The 13,988-nt window shown below is 45.4% G+C and overlaps 1 protein-coding gene across 1 annotated transcript in view; it reads left to right on the top strand.

The window, feature by feature from the left end:
* The window catches only part of Mras (muscle RAS oncogene homolog), a 51,334-nt gene that overhangs the window by 21,762 nt on the left and 15,584 nt on the right, over positions 1 to 13,988 (top strand). Inside the window, exon 2 of the mRNA XM_059268438.1 lies at positions 4,136 to 4,345. Coding sequence (XP_059124421.1) covers positions 4,153 to 4,345 — 193 coding nt within the window. The 5' untranslated portion in view covers positions 4,136 to 4,152. The remainder of the gene's footprint in view (positions 1 to 4,135; positions 4,346 to 13,988) is intronic.

Raw genomic sequence — 13,988 nt, 5'->3', positions numbered from 1 at the left:
AAAAGTGTCTCTTTCCCCAGCAAGCACCTGAGTGCTGGCCTAGCATCGTTGTCCACCGGGGAGAGGACAGTAGTCATTAACGAGGGACAGTGGCATCAGGCTCTGCTGACCCGGAGGCAGAGAAGAGGATGTCTGTCCTTCCTGCCTGCCCCTGTTCCTGTGGTCCTGTGGTCTTGTGGTCCACTCTCCTGTGGCCCCTGTATGTGGAGGCTCAGCCAACTGAAGCGGTAGCTCGTGGTTGGTTCTGGGGCTGCAGCCACATCCAGCTCCACCCCAAAGAACTTAAATGAAAGTGGAAAGAACATTTTCAGGTGCCCGGAACATTTTATTTTGTGAGGGACATTTTAACACTGTCAGATTGTTACACTATGCAAATCTTTTACAGTTATCTCTTGGTATGGTGGGGCATTGGTTTCAAGACCCCTCACTGGCAGATACCCAAATCTGTAGATCCTCAAGTCCCTTACATAAAATGTCATAGCACCTCCTCATACACTTTAAATCACCTCTGCATTATAAGTGCCCAATATAACAAATAAGCTACATAAATAGCGCTATCATACTACTTGAGAAATAACTCTAAGAAAAATGTCTACACATGTCAGGAGAGAAAAAATTAGAGGCAGGGTCTCATGTATCTTAGGCTAGCCTCCGATTTACAATGTAGCTAAGGATGACCTTGAACTTCTGATCTTCCTGCTTCCACCTTGCCAGTGCTGGAATTACAGGCATGCTTTACCACATCCAGTTTATGGGTGCTGGAGGTTTAGCACATACTAAGCAAGCACTCTACCAACCAAGCTACAGAGCCAGCCTGAAATAATTCTTTTCACATGCAAAAATGTTCTATTGCTATAGCACATACAAACTATATGCCTGCGTTGTGATACAGGGGTGGAAATCTAACATCCAGTGCTGAGAGAAGGCTGGAAGAAGAGTGCAACAGGTTATATTCCCAGTGCAGTCCTCATAGACCAAGGCCTCGCCTTGATGAGGTCAGCATCAGTCAGGCTGGCCGCACAGTCTAGAGGACTGGAGGGGAGGAGCCTTTCTGTTTCTAGACAGGTGTCATCAGAAGCCGGAAGGGAGCTTTAAGTTTCTTTTTCACAGTAACGGTTGGTTGCTTTTGTTTGAGGGGCTGTCGGTCTTTTCTCTAGTACTGTTGACAGTTCCCAGAGCCTGCCTGCCAGCTTCAGGAAAGGCTGGTGAAACACTGACCGTGTTTGCTAGTTAATCATGTTAAAACCGGTGATTTCCCACCCAAGGCCTTCAGCCTATCCTAAGTGCCACATGGGCACCTGGTTCTCCATTGTGCTTACCAACAAAGATCAGAGTGGTCATTCTAGATCTTCAAGGCTCCTCCCCCCAAATAAAATTTCAAATGTTTACAACCCATGGTTGGCTGAATCTATAAATATGGAACTCACGGCTAAGGAGGGTTGACTGTGTGCGTGCGTGCGTGCGTGTGTGTGTGTGTGTGTGTGTGTGTGTGTGTGAGAGAGAGAGAGAGAGAGAGAGACAGAGACAGAGACAGAGACAGAGAGGGAGAGAAGGGAGAGGGAGAGGGAGAGGAGGGAGAGAGAGAGAGAAAACAGACACAGGAAATCAAGCGTTGCTGTCCTGGCATCCATCTCTGGGCCGGCCATCATGGATGCGCGCCTTCCTGGGATAGCGGCCCCACACCTTTGCTGTTTAGAGGTCTGGCATTTTTCCATATAGAGTATAAAACTGTTCCTAGGTTTGTTAACCACCCTGTTTTGGTTTTGTTTCTGTGTATGCTTGTCTGTATGTGTGCGAGAGGGTTTTGCTATGTATCCCAGGCTTGCTTGAAGTTGTGACCCTCCTGCCTTAGCCTTCCCGCTGCTTCGGGGATTACAGGTATGCACCCCTGTACCCAGCTTGTTAATTGGTTGCTACGTGTATCTATTTTCCCCTTTCTCCCCACCCCCCAATATTTGAATTATCCATATTTCTAACATTTCTGTGAAGTTCCCTGATGAGATTTTTTTCCTTGCAATAAATTCTCACCTGACAGAGTGTACAAGAGGGTGTACCCTTTTTTAATTTTGATCCATTTCTGAAAGCATATTCCCAGCCCAGCTTTGACAGATTTATATTCTTCCTGCCTGAAAAAAAAAAAAAAAAAAAAAAAAAGCATGTACTTCCCCTACACTCTGGGGGAGTCCTAAATGTCAACATTAGGTTTCAGTGACTGCAAAGGATCCAGCAGCAGCCCTGTCCTTTAGCCACATGCAAATCAGCATGGCCACATGACCCACATTTTTGTTAACACCCTTTTTGTCACAGCCTAGACTTGAAGATCTTGTAGAGATGAAAACAATTATTTAAAAAAAAACTCTCAAAATAGCCGCTAGTCTGGTATAGAAGAAAACTATGATTCCGGGTGGGGCTAGGGGGCACAGTGGTAGTGGCAGGAACCCCAGGCCCTTGTCCTCGGGGTTATGCTATCTCCCCACCCTTCTACACCAGCTACACCCCTGAGCCTCTCTCTTCCCCAAAGCAGCACTGGGGTGTTTTCATGTGTGCAGAGACAGGAGCAAGCTTCTACTCCCTCGGTGGTTAGGATTGGTTTTTTAGGCTGCCTGGGAGTGGCCTTCGAGCAGGAAGGCTTGCTCCCCCTCTGGCTCCTCCCACATTTACCCTCTCTACCCTCCCCTTCCTCCCCACCTAACTTTTGGGAATCTCCTCCTCTTCCTCCTCTTTCTCCTCCTTCTCTTTCTTCTTTCTGGTCCAGTTTGTGTCCCCAACTACTCTCGGGCATGGCGTCTGCCTCAGTATGTGGTCAGCTCACCAGAAAGCTGACTCTCCTCCCAGCAGCTATCAAATGCCAATAGCTTCTCACTGGTGGTGGAATTTGGTGCCCGCTTCCCCTGCCTCCCTCCACACGGGGATTTTGCCTGGCCTGAGCGTGTGCAGGTCTTGCGCATGTTGACACTATTGCTGTGGATTCATGTGTGCAACTGCTCTGTTGGGTCTGGAAATGCATTCCTTGAAGTCAGCCACCATCTCTGGACAAATTGTTCTTCCTTACCCGTGTCTGACTTCTGCTGCCAGCCTGCACTGTGTTCTTTCCCGGTTTTCCGAGGATTCCTTCCATGACCCCTGCTTGCCTCTCTTTCGGGGCACTCTGTGACAGCATTTTCCAAGGCCACCCTTCACTTCTCTCTGTCACCTTATCACAATCAGTCTTAGCCTGTGAAGGCCTCATCATTCTTCAGAACCCTGGACCCACCCACATTTCCAGCTCTGTCCTTTGCCTTAGCTGGGAGCTTCTCGCCTCCCACAGGTCTTTGCTGGGGAGGGCCGGCCTGTGCTTTCTAGAATGTTAAGCAACATCCCTGGCCTCTGCTCACTAGGTGCTAGTGATATCCAGAGACATCCCGACACTGCAGATAGCCTGGTCGGGACGAGAACTGTCTCTGACTGAGAACCACCACAACATCCCCTCCTTCCTTCCCTGTGTCCCAGCTTAAATGGATGGATGAGATTGCCTTTAATAGCAGCATGACTGTAGCATGATAAAGCACGTGAAGACGGAAGGCCAGGATGGCAGACTTGAGTTGGAAGGGGTCTCCCAGAGCACAGGCGTGTGAAATTAGCACAGCCCCTCTGTCCTCCGGGCTCAGCGGCCTCAGCTCTTTCTCAGCAGAGCATTCCAATGGATAAGAGATGTTCTAGTTGATAAGGGCTGATGTGGGAAAGGTGAACTTTTGTGTCCTCTGTCCCTGCTCGGCCCAGAGCTCTCTTGCTTACGTGTATAGTTCTGGGGCAGAGGCTAGTTGTAGAGGAACTCCCTTGACACAGCTGTACTCATTAAAGACCAGTGGTGTGGTGTGAATCAGACCAGACCTGGCATGGAGTTGCTGTTCAGTAAATAATGGTGAACAGATCATTTGAACAGCAATTGTCTCTGGGTAGTGGGACCGTATGTGACACAAGTTGTTTTGCCTTGTTTCACTCTCTAATCTACCTTTGGGAGTTTGTGTTCCTTTATAAGAACCAATCCCATGAATATTTCCCCCAAATTGAGGTAAGAAAGCCCATAAATATTTTTCCCTAGTTCAAGAAGAAAAGACCACCCCCCTGCCTCATTCCATGTGTCTTTCTTTCCTAGGTTTGACCACCAGAAGCATGGCAACCAGTGCTGTTCCCAGTGACAACCTCCCCACCTATAAACTGGTAGTGGTGGGAGACGGAGGTGTGGGCAAGAGTGCCCTCACCATCCAGTTTTTCCAGAAGATCTTTGTGCCTGACTACGACCCCACCATTGAAGACTCGTACCTGAAGCATACGGAGATTGACAATCAGTGGGCCATTTTGGATGGTGAGACCTAATGGCAGCCTGTGGGGTGGGTTATTACATGGGGAGGATCAGGGAAATTGGATAGGCTTTAGTGGAGCAACATGGTTTCCTGCTTGCTGTTATTATGGAATGGTTGCTGTAAGGCAGTATGCATCTTCCAGGGGGAATTCTAGATCGAGATCAGGTCTTGGCAGAGTGCTTAAAGACCTTAGCGGTAACAAAAGTGGACAGTGAATGAAGAGGCGGGGCTAGAATCCTGCCAGCTCACAAATGCTGTGCTGGGAATTGCCTCTTTGAGTAGAAGCTCTGATGAGCAGGCACAGAAGTTCCAAGCTAATGCAAGTGGGAAAGCAGAAGTTTCCTTTTTTTAGATTTTAAGGAAAACTGAGAAAGAATTCCCAAGAATAGGAGGTGCTTAAAATACCTGAAAAATGATTTCTTAATAACCAGCATTTACTTAGGAAGTGTCCCTTTGTTGAGGGATCTTGCAAGTGCTCTGGCAAAGTTAGAGTTTCTCGAAGTGTGGTGGTCAAGGAGTGTACTAGAAATGTGAGTGCCCAGGCCCCTTCTCATTCTGAAACTCCAAGGACGGAGGGCAATGGCTTGTTTTTAGCACACCCTGTCGGGATTGCTGAAGCTGGAGACCACGGCTCTAGATTCCCACTGGCCATGATTTTCTATTGTTCACATCTCTTTCCTGAATGAAGCCCATTAATCACAAGATGCTGGTCTAGAGGAGAGCCTGGAAAGCTGCTGACTCACAAGTTTCTTTCAGATAAATGCAAATGTTTTTCTCAGTCTGTGTCTTGTTTTCCATTCTCTTGACAGTTTCTTTCAAAGACTAGACGTTTTTGTTTTGATGACGTCTACTTTATTAGTTCTTTCACAGAGTGTACTTTCGGTATTTTGTCTAAGAAATCTTTGCTTAACCCAAGGTCATAACAGCATTTCTCATGGTTTCTCCTGGAAGTTTAATTGTTTGGGTTTTTCATTTACGTTTTGTTCTCTATTCTGTACACTTTGCATGTGGCATGGGGGTGGAACAAATCTCCCAGAGTTCCTTGTTAAAGATTCTTCCTTCCAGTTGACTTTGTCCCAATGGTGAGACCCAATTCCCCGTGTAGTCTGTCTTTGATCTGGATGTCTGATGTAAGATAAAGTACCACTGCCTTAACAGCTATGGCTTTATAACAAGCTTAGTAGTCAAAGCCATGAGAATGAATATATGAATTATAAAGTCAGGTAAAATTTCTGATTTTGTTTGGGATAGTGTGGAATTTGTGTACAACCTGAAGGAATTTCTGTAGTGTTCAGTGCTGAACCTGGGGCCTTAACACATGCTAGGCAAGTGACATAGTCCTGAACCATATCCTCAGTCTTGAGAACTGATGTCTTAGCTGACAATGCTGAGCCTTTTAACCTGTGAACACTGTCTCTCTCCACTTATTTAGGTCTTCCTTGATCTCTCAATTGATTTTTACTTTTGAATATATAGGTCTTTTATGTACATTTTGTCAGATTTATACTTACATCTGCATTGATGTTATGATAAATGTTTTTAATTTTAGCTTTAATTGTTTGCTGCTAGAATATATAAGTATAAATGATTTCTAATTTTGGGGGTTTGTTTTGTTTTGTTTTGTTGAGACAGGGTTTCTCTGTGCAACCTTGGTCGTCCTGGAACTCTGTCTGTAGACCAGGCTGGCCTCAAACTCAATCTGCCTGCCTCTGCCTCCCAAGTGCTGGGAGTAAAGGCATGTGCCACCACCGCCTGGCTACAATCTCTAATTTTTAAAATGAGTTTAAGATAACTAATGAAATAAATTGTGGCACTTTACACATATATGTCATTGCACTTTATTGAAATCCATTTCCTCCCCCATACACACTACATTCCCTGTGCCTCCTGACCTCCTCCAATATAATTGGTTTTTATATATTAATCATATAACCCACTGGTTATTAGCTTTAGTGGTTCTTTATGAGATTCCTTTCTGCATGGATGATCATGTTGTCGTAAAGGCAGTTTTATCTTTTCCTTTCCAATTGATGGCCTTTATTTTTTTTTCTTGCCTTATTTCAGTGACTGAAGCCTCCAGTATTGTGCGGAGTTGTCGCAGTGAGAACAGGCATCCTCGCCTTATCCTAAGGGGCGTGTTCAGTCTTTTGGCATCAGTCTGGTGTTAAGTGTAGGTTTATTTGGTGGAGATGCCCTTTGTCAGAACAAGGAAGTTCCTTCCTCTGGTTTGCAGAGTCTTTCAGTCAGGAGCAGATGTCAGATGTTGTCAAATGCCTTCTCTGGCTGAGATAATCACATGGCTTTTCTTTTTTAGTCTGCTAAATCACATGGCTTTTCTTTTTTAGTCTGCTAATGTGGTAAATTATGTTAAATTTCCCCCCTAATTTTTGAAAACATTTTACTTATTTTTAGTGTGTGTGTGTGTGTGTGTGTGTGTGTGTGTGTGTGTGTGTGTGTTGGGGGAAACTGGGGCACGTGCCAGAGCCTGTATGTGGAGGTCAGAGCACAGCTTGGGGGAATCCATTCTCTACCCCATCATGTGGGTCCTGGATTTGAACTTCTGTCATCAGGCTCGGTAGCAAGTGCCTTTCGGCACTGAGCCATCTTGCTGGCCCTTTCCCTGATGTGTAGCTAGCTTTTCATCCCTGAAATAAATAGCCCGTGGTTATGATGAACTGTCCTTTCATGTGCCATTGGCTCCAGTTGGAAAGAATTTGATACAGAAATGGTTTATGTTCTTGCGGGATATTAGACCATTTTTAAATTATAATTTATTTATCTAACTTTAGTATGAAAGTAATGCTGGCCTTCTAGAATGAGTTGGAATTAACCCTTCTTTTTCAATTTCTCTAGGAGAGTTTAAGTAAACCTCTTCTAATTTCTTTCTTACGTGTTCAGTAGAGTTCACTGACAAGACCCTCTGGACTGCAAGTTTTATGGATAATCTTCTAAACTATGAATTAAACGTCTTCAATAGACGTAGGATCATTGAGTCACTTCTTTAGTCTTCAGTGAAACTTGGTAGTTTGTGATTTTTTTTTAAAAAATGTGTTCCATTTGCCAGGGAGTAGTAGTGCACACCTTTAATCCCAGCACTTGGGAGGCAGAGGTAGGTGAATCTCTGAGTTCGAGGCCAGCCTGGTCTACAGAGTGAGTTCCAGGACAGCCAGGGTTACACAGAGAAACCCTGTCTCGAAACCGCCCTTTCCCCCAAAAAAATTGTTCCATTTATCAGAGTTACCAAACTTATTGGTAAAAGGTTTTCATAATATCTTTTATTATCTTTACAATACTTGTAGATTCTACACTGATGTCATCTCTCATTCCCGATATTGTTAACTTTGGATCTTTTTTTCCTTTTCCTGACCAGGCAGGGTTGGGTTTTGTAAGTATGGATTTTCTCAAAGAGCAGCGCTCACCCATTGATTATTCTCATTTAGTTCTGTTGATTTTCCACTCATGCCTACTCTTTCTTCTTTACTTACTTTGGATTTACGTTTCTCTTGTGCTCATGTCCTTGAAGAGGAGTGTCTTGCTGTTCAGCCCAGGCTAGTCTCCTCCTGGGCTCAGTGATCCTTCCACCTTAGCCTCTCAAGTACTCAAGACTCAGGGACACACCATCATGCTCCTCATTGCTCTCATTGCCTGAAATGCAAGCCGAGTTGTTGAGTCATTTTTTTTTCTTTTCTTGGGATATTTGTTTAGCACTATAAAATTCTCTGAATTACTCCTTTAGCTGCGCCCCACAAATTGTAACATATGTTTTCCTTCTTTCCTCCCTTTCTTCCTTCCTTCCTTCCTTCCTTCCTTCCTTCCTTCCTTCTTTCCTAGACAGAGTCTCACTATTTAGTGCTCTCTAGAACTCACTGTATAAACCAGGCTGGCCTTCAACTCTCAGAGATCTGCCTACCTCTGCCTTCCAAGTGTTGGGTGGATTAAAGGCATGAGCCACTACAACTGGCCTATGTTTTAATTTCTATTCATATCAAGTTCTAATTTTTCTTTAGACTTCTTCTGTGACCCATAGGTTATTTAGAAGTATCTTACTTAGTTTTCAAGAATTTGGGACTTTTCCAGAGATCTCTCTGTTCTCGATCTTTAATTCCAGTGTATCAGGGAACACAGAGTACATTATTTGAAGTCTTTTTTGAGGTTTGTCTCAGTGCCCAGAAGATGGGCTGTCTTTATAGATGTTCTCAGAGTCTGCTGTCACTGGGTGGGATGTTCTGTGAGTGCCTCACAGATCACACTGACTGATAATGTTGTCCAAGTCTTCTGTATCTTCATTGGTTTTCTGAGTACTTGTTCTGTCATTTATTAAGAGGGGTATGTTGCATGTCAGGGTGTAATTGTAAATTCCTTATTTTCTGCTGGGGTTTTGCCTGGTGCATTTTTTTTTTTTAAAAAAAAAACACTCTGTTGTTAAATGCATAGATGCTTGGAACTGATATATCCTCTTGACAGCTGGTCCTTCATAGACATTTGGGACTGCTATAGCTTCTTGGCAACTGGCCCTCCAATTATATTAAAGTGGCTTTTGCCATTCCTAACTTTCACCTGTCTGCACTGCACCTTGAAACCCTCAGGCCCTTGTGCCGGGCACCTGCATACCGTTTATCAGCATCCTTACCCTTCACTGAAGGGATGCATGTTATGGTATGAGAAGCGCATCACACATAAAACACACCAGCCTTTGGGGACTTGTCTGCAGCCTGAGGTTTTGATCGTTTCATTGGGCGACAGGTAGACAGGTATGTCCCTACTCAGGAATTTGCATGTGGTCTTCTCCCCTTCTAGCATTTTCTTCCTGCAGAAATAATTCGTTAGGATTTTGTCTTTTGTTTTAAGGCAGGTCTCATATATGGCATGCTAACTTTGAACCCGCTGTGCAGCTGAGGTGGAACTTGAGTTTCTGATCCTCCTGCGTCCGCCTCCTGAGTTCTGGGATTATAGGTATATGCCAGGCCTTCGGGCATGGTAGGCAAGTACTTTACCAACTGAGCTACATTCATAGCCTATTAAATGTCACTTTATTGGTGACCTCTTCCATGACCAAGACATCTGCATTAGTATTCACCCACCCCTGTAATTTCTCTCAGTACATATTTTTAATCAATTATCAAATACTGAACAATGTATGTGCAGTAACAGGTTTGATTGATTAGTTACATTGTTTTCTTAATTCTTAGTAAAAAAAATCTACTCATAACTATTAAAATAAAAATTTACATTTATGTACTTTATTACATTTTATTTAGTGCATGTATGCATGCACATGCATGTGAGTGCTTTCCTTGGCTATGGCACACGTGTGGGGGTCAGAGGATGACTTGTAGAGGTTGGTTCTCTCCTTCCACTGTGTGGCTCCTAGGGATCAATGTCAGTGATCAGGCTTGGAGCACGTGCTTGGAGGACCCCATTTCTGCATTTTCTTTGCTGTTATTCAGTTGCTTTTTTCTGTTTTTCTTTTCTTTTCTTTTCTTTTCTTTTCTTTTCTTTTCTTTTCTTTTCTTCTCTCTCTCTCTCTCTCTCTCTCTCTCTCTCTCTCTCTCTCTCTCTCTTATATGAGGTCTAACTATGTAGCTTTGGCTAGCCTAGAACTCACTATGTAGGTCAAGCTGACCTTTGAACTCACAGAGGTCTGCTTGCCTCTGTCTTCAGAGTGCTGGGGTGAAAGGTACATGTCATTGCACCCAGTTTTCACCTTCTAAAATAATTACAGGCATTATCTATTGGATTAGATATCATACCTTAGGATAGACTGGTTAAATAAGTAGAAATAAGTTTCTATACTGCAGGTCTTATAAAACCCTTTACTGTACAAGTGTATATTAGGAGTACATTAGTGGAGTATATTGTTAGGATTTCCCAAAAGAACCATTTTTGGCACTTCATTTTGGGCTGTGTTCCACAGAAAACATTCAGACAAATATTGCATAATACATACAGAGAAGAACACTGCTTTGTACAAGCTTAGTCAATGCTATTTCTTTTTATTGCCAAGTAAGCTTCTTTAATGTTTTTCTAAGTAACTTTGGACATTTGCTTCTGAGGGGGAAAAAGTATTTTCCAGAGTGCTTTTAGATTTTGTGATAACATTTCTTAGCAGCAGAGACAGGGGAAACATGACTGCGGCATTACTTTAGAAGCTTGGATCAGTGAAACCAGGCCTGACTTAGTGTCTTAGGGTTTCTATTGCTGTGATGAAACATCATGACCAAATCAAATTGGGGAAGAAAGGGTTTATTTGGCTTACACTTTCACATCACAGTCCATCATTAAAGGAAGTCAGGACAAGAGCGATCAATTGGGGCTGGAACCTGGAGGCTGGAGCTGATGAAGAAGACATGGAGGGGTGCTGCTTACTGACTTGCTCCCCACGCTTGCTCAGCTTGCTTTGCTATAGAAGCCAGGACCACTAGCTCAGGGGTGGCACCACCCATAATGGGCTGGGCCCTCCATAATCACTAGTTAAAAAATGGCCTATAGTCCAATCCTACGGAGGCATTTTCGCAGTTGAGGCTCCCTCCTCTCTGATGACTCTATCTCATGTCAAGTTGACATAAAACAAGACAGCACACTTAGCATATGGCATTACCCACCTAGGCCTTCCCTGAGAATAGATATTGGATGCCCACATTCTGCAGCATCAGATCTCCCACTGAAAAAGGGCTCAAAACATTTCAGCTGAGTACGGCTTTTAAAAGAAGGACCCCTTATACAGAGAACCTTAATCAGAGGCCTGTTGTATTTAGGCCTGGGCGTAACACTGAACCTTTCTGGGGCCAGTCTGTTTTCGGGGGGTCTGCAAACCTGGGAGGGTCAAGGCTTTTCCTGGGCAGCCAGCACCCTGAGGTCCTGCTTCCCTGCTGGCTGCCATCTGGAGATGTGTCAAGCCTGGGGGTAGATGCCTTCAGTTACTCCACACCCGGCCGATATCCAGGTGCTCTGGATTCTGATTTCCCCTGTTCCAGACTGAGGAAGGACAAAAGCATGGCCGTGTGAACAGTGATGGTAGTGACAGTGATTGTGTGTGTGTGTGTGTGTGTGTGTGTGTGTGTGTGTGTGTGTTTGTGTGTGTGTCATTGAACATTACTTCGGGAAAGTCCATGGACACACTCTTTACTTCTTACAAACACGGTCATGGTAGCTGCTGTTGCAGGTGGAAATTGGGTTAGTGTTATTGTTTGAATACAGAATGTCTCCCATGGGCTCATGTGTTGAATGCTTGGTCACTAGCTAGCGACAATATTTTTGGAGGTGAGAGCTGCTTGTTGGAAGCAGGTCATTGGAGGTGTGTCTTTGAAAGTTCTGCTTAGTCTCCAGCCCCCACCCCTGTTGCTCTTTGCTTCCTGTCCTCCAGGAGACAAACAGCTTTGTCCTCCACATAGTCCTACCACCATGATATTTGGTTTCAGCACAGGCCCATGATCAACAGAACCAAGGACGGTGAACTAAAAATCTCTGAATAAATCTTTCCTTCCTTGAGTTGGTTTCCTCGGGGACTTGGTCACAGTGCTAGTGACTGACTGATACATTGAGCTTCTGACACTCAGCACTGGCTCAAATACCCAGTGACCACCACAGGCTGCAGCATCTGTTGGGCAGGAGAATCTTCTCCAATGTGACAGCCAGTTCTGGTGGGAGTTGGGAGTGGGAGTTGAACCCCCAGGGAGAAGGCACACGGCTGGATTGTCAGGATTCCATCTCACCCTTGGCCCGTCTTCCTATGCTCTGCCTCCAATGGCTGTGATCACACATGCAGGCACATTCAGGAGGAGCCCTCTGAGGTTCCGCTCCAACGAGGTCCACAGGCTTCCTGCTATCTGACAAACCTGTTTCTTGTTTTATTTCAAGAGCCACACTCCCAGTGTCCTCCCAGAACCTGGAGAATGGAAAGAGAAGTCAGTTCATCCCAAGTCTGTGAACCCCTGGGCTTTGGAGCAAGCTGGCTCTGAATTCTTTCCCCTGAGACCCTCATCTCACACCCCACGGTTAGGACTGGGGACATCTCCTCTGCACAGTCTGTCCACCCTTCGACTGCAGGCTTCTCTTCCGTGCCTCCTCCTGGCTGACTGGCTTCTCTTCTGGTCTCTGCCTTTGGACCCTTCCTTACCATGGCTCGTACCTGTGTGGCTCACTTCATTCCAATTCTCTCAGTTTATGAATCAGGAAGCCCTAAACTGAGTTGTATGCTTGAGATTTTCTGTTGACCTCTCTCTCCTCTCTCTCTCTTGATATAGATACATATAGGTATATATAATATATTATATAATATATATAATAGAATCTACTATTGGAACTACATTTAAATGTGCAGGTGTGTGCTATCCAGTTCATTATCCTTGCTCTGTAGCCATCCTCACCACCCATTTCCAGAACTTTTCATCTCTCCCCACAGACACTCTTTATCTGTTACACACTGACTTCTGTTTCACCTTGTCCGTGACAATCACTATTCTACTTCCTGTCCCTGAATGTGGCAAGCCTACATGCCTCGTCACATGCTAAGGATCGGTGTCCTTTCATAGCTGACTCCTTTTACTTAGCACTGGCTTTCCTTCCTTTTCAAAGCTGAATGATACCTCACTGCATTGTGTGCCACTTTCTGGTGTCATTCCCTCTGACAATGAACACGTGGGCCTTGGAAGCCCTCTTTTGACTGTTGGGAATGGTCTGTACTTCTCTTTGGGTCCCTCTGTTCAGTTCTTTGTCTCAGCACTGCTGTGTCCCTGTTGGTTCTGCTGGGTTAGAGCCTGGAGGCTGCTGAGCTCAGCATGTCCGCCCCCTATGTTACACCCAGTGCAGGTAGAGAAGTGATGCCTCCTGACCCTGCCAGGCATGTTCTCCACCCTCTCGTGTTGACTTCTACTTTGGCAGAAGCTTTGAGTGTGCGGAATAGCTGTGGACACACACCCCTGTCCACTTACAAGACAAGCAAGTGCTCCTTGGCCTTCCCTCCCCACGAGGCTCTAAACTCACTCTCTTCCCTGCCAGCCTCTGGAGCTTCCATGGCCACAAAACAGCGAAGAGCTGTTCCCCAGACTCCTTCCTGCCCAGGAGCTCTCAGGCCAGGCGCACAACCTGCTGTTCCTTGCTGTCTCCTCAGCAAGAGCTGTCTTTGTGAAGAGTGAAAGGCTGGCCGTCTGTCCTCTGGCACCCTCAGAAGCCAGGACATTTCCACACTGGCTTCAGCCCCAAAACTAGACACAAGTACTCTTGTCTTCTCTGGGGGCATGGACCTGGATTTTCCCTGAACATTTGAATCCACACTCTTTCTGGAGAGCAGGAAGAGAGGAGGACATGGGAAGGGCAGGAAGGAACTGGAATGCTTATCGAGAGCTTTTTCTGGGCCAGGACTTTAGTCCAGTGGTGATTTATGCTCGCCACCCATGGCCAGCAGTAGAGTGGGTACAACAAATGCTCTCTGACCAAGAACCGAGTACAGTCAGAGCCGGCCTATCTTACCCTTTGCCCTCTTTCCCAAAGACAGTGACTTGGGGAATTTCCCCTTTTCCCTGTGGGAGCAAATGTGGCCCCTGGCCTCGGGTGATGAATCCAGCTTTGCAGGTCTGTACATGACCCTTTCTCCTGGCTATGTGAGCCATCCCTGCACAAATGCTTCCAATGGCCTGGAGCTCCCTG

Source organism: Peromyscus eremicus, chromosome 7 (genome assembly GCF_949786415.1).
Source record: "Peromyscus eremicus chromosome 7, PerEre_H2_v1, whole genome shotgun sequence".
In the NCBI taxonomy this organism is placed as follows: domain Eukaryota; kingdom Metazoa; phylum Chordata; class Mammalia; order Rodentia; family Cricetidae; genus Peromyscus; species Peromyscus eremicus.
The sequence above is the reverse complement of the archived record's forward strand: the minus strand, read 5'-3'. Positions and strand labels throughout refer to the sequence as shown.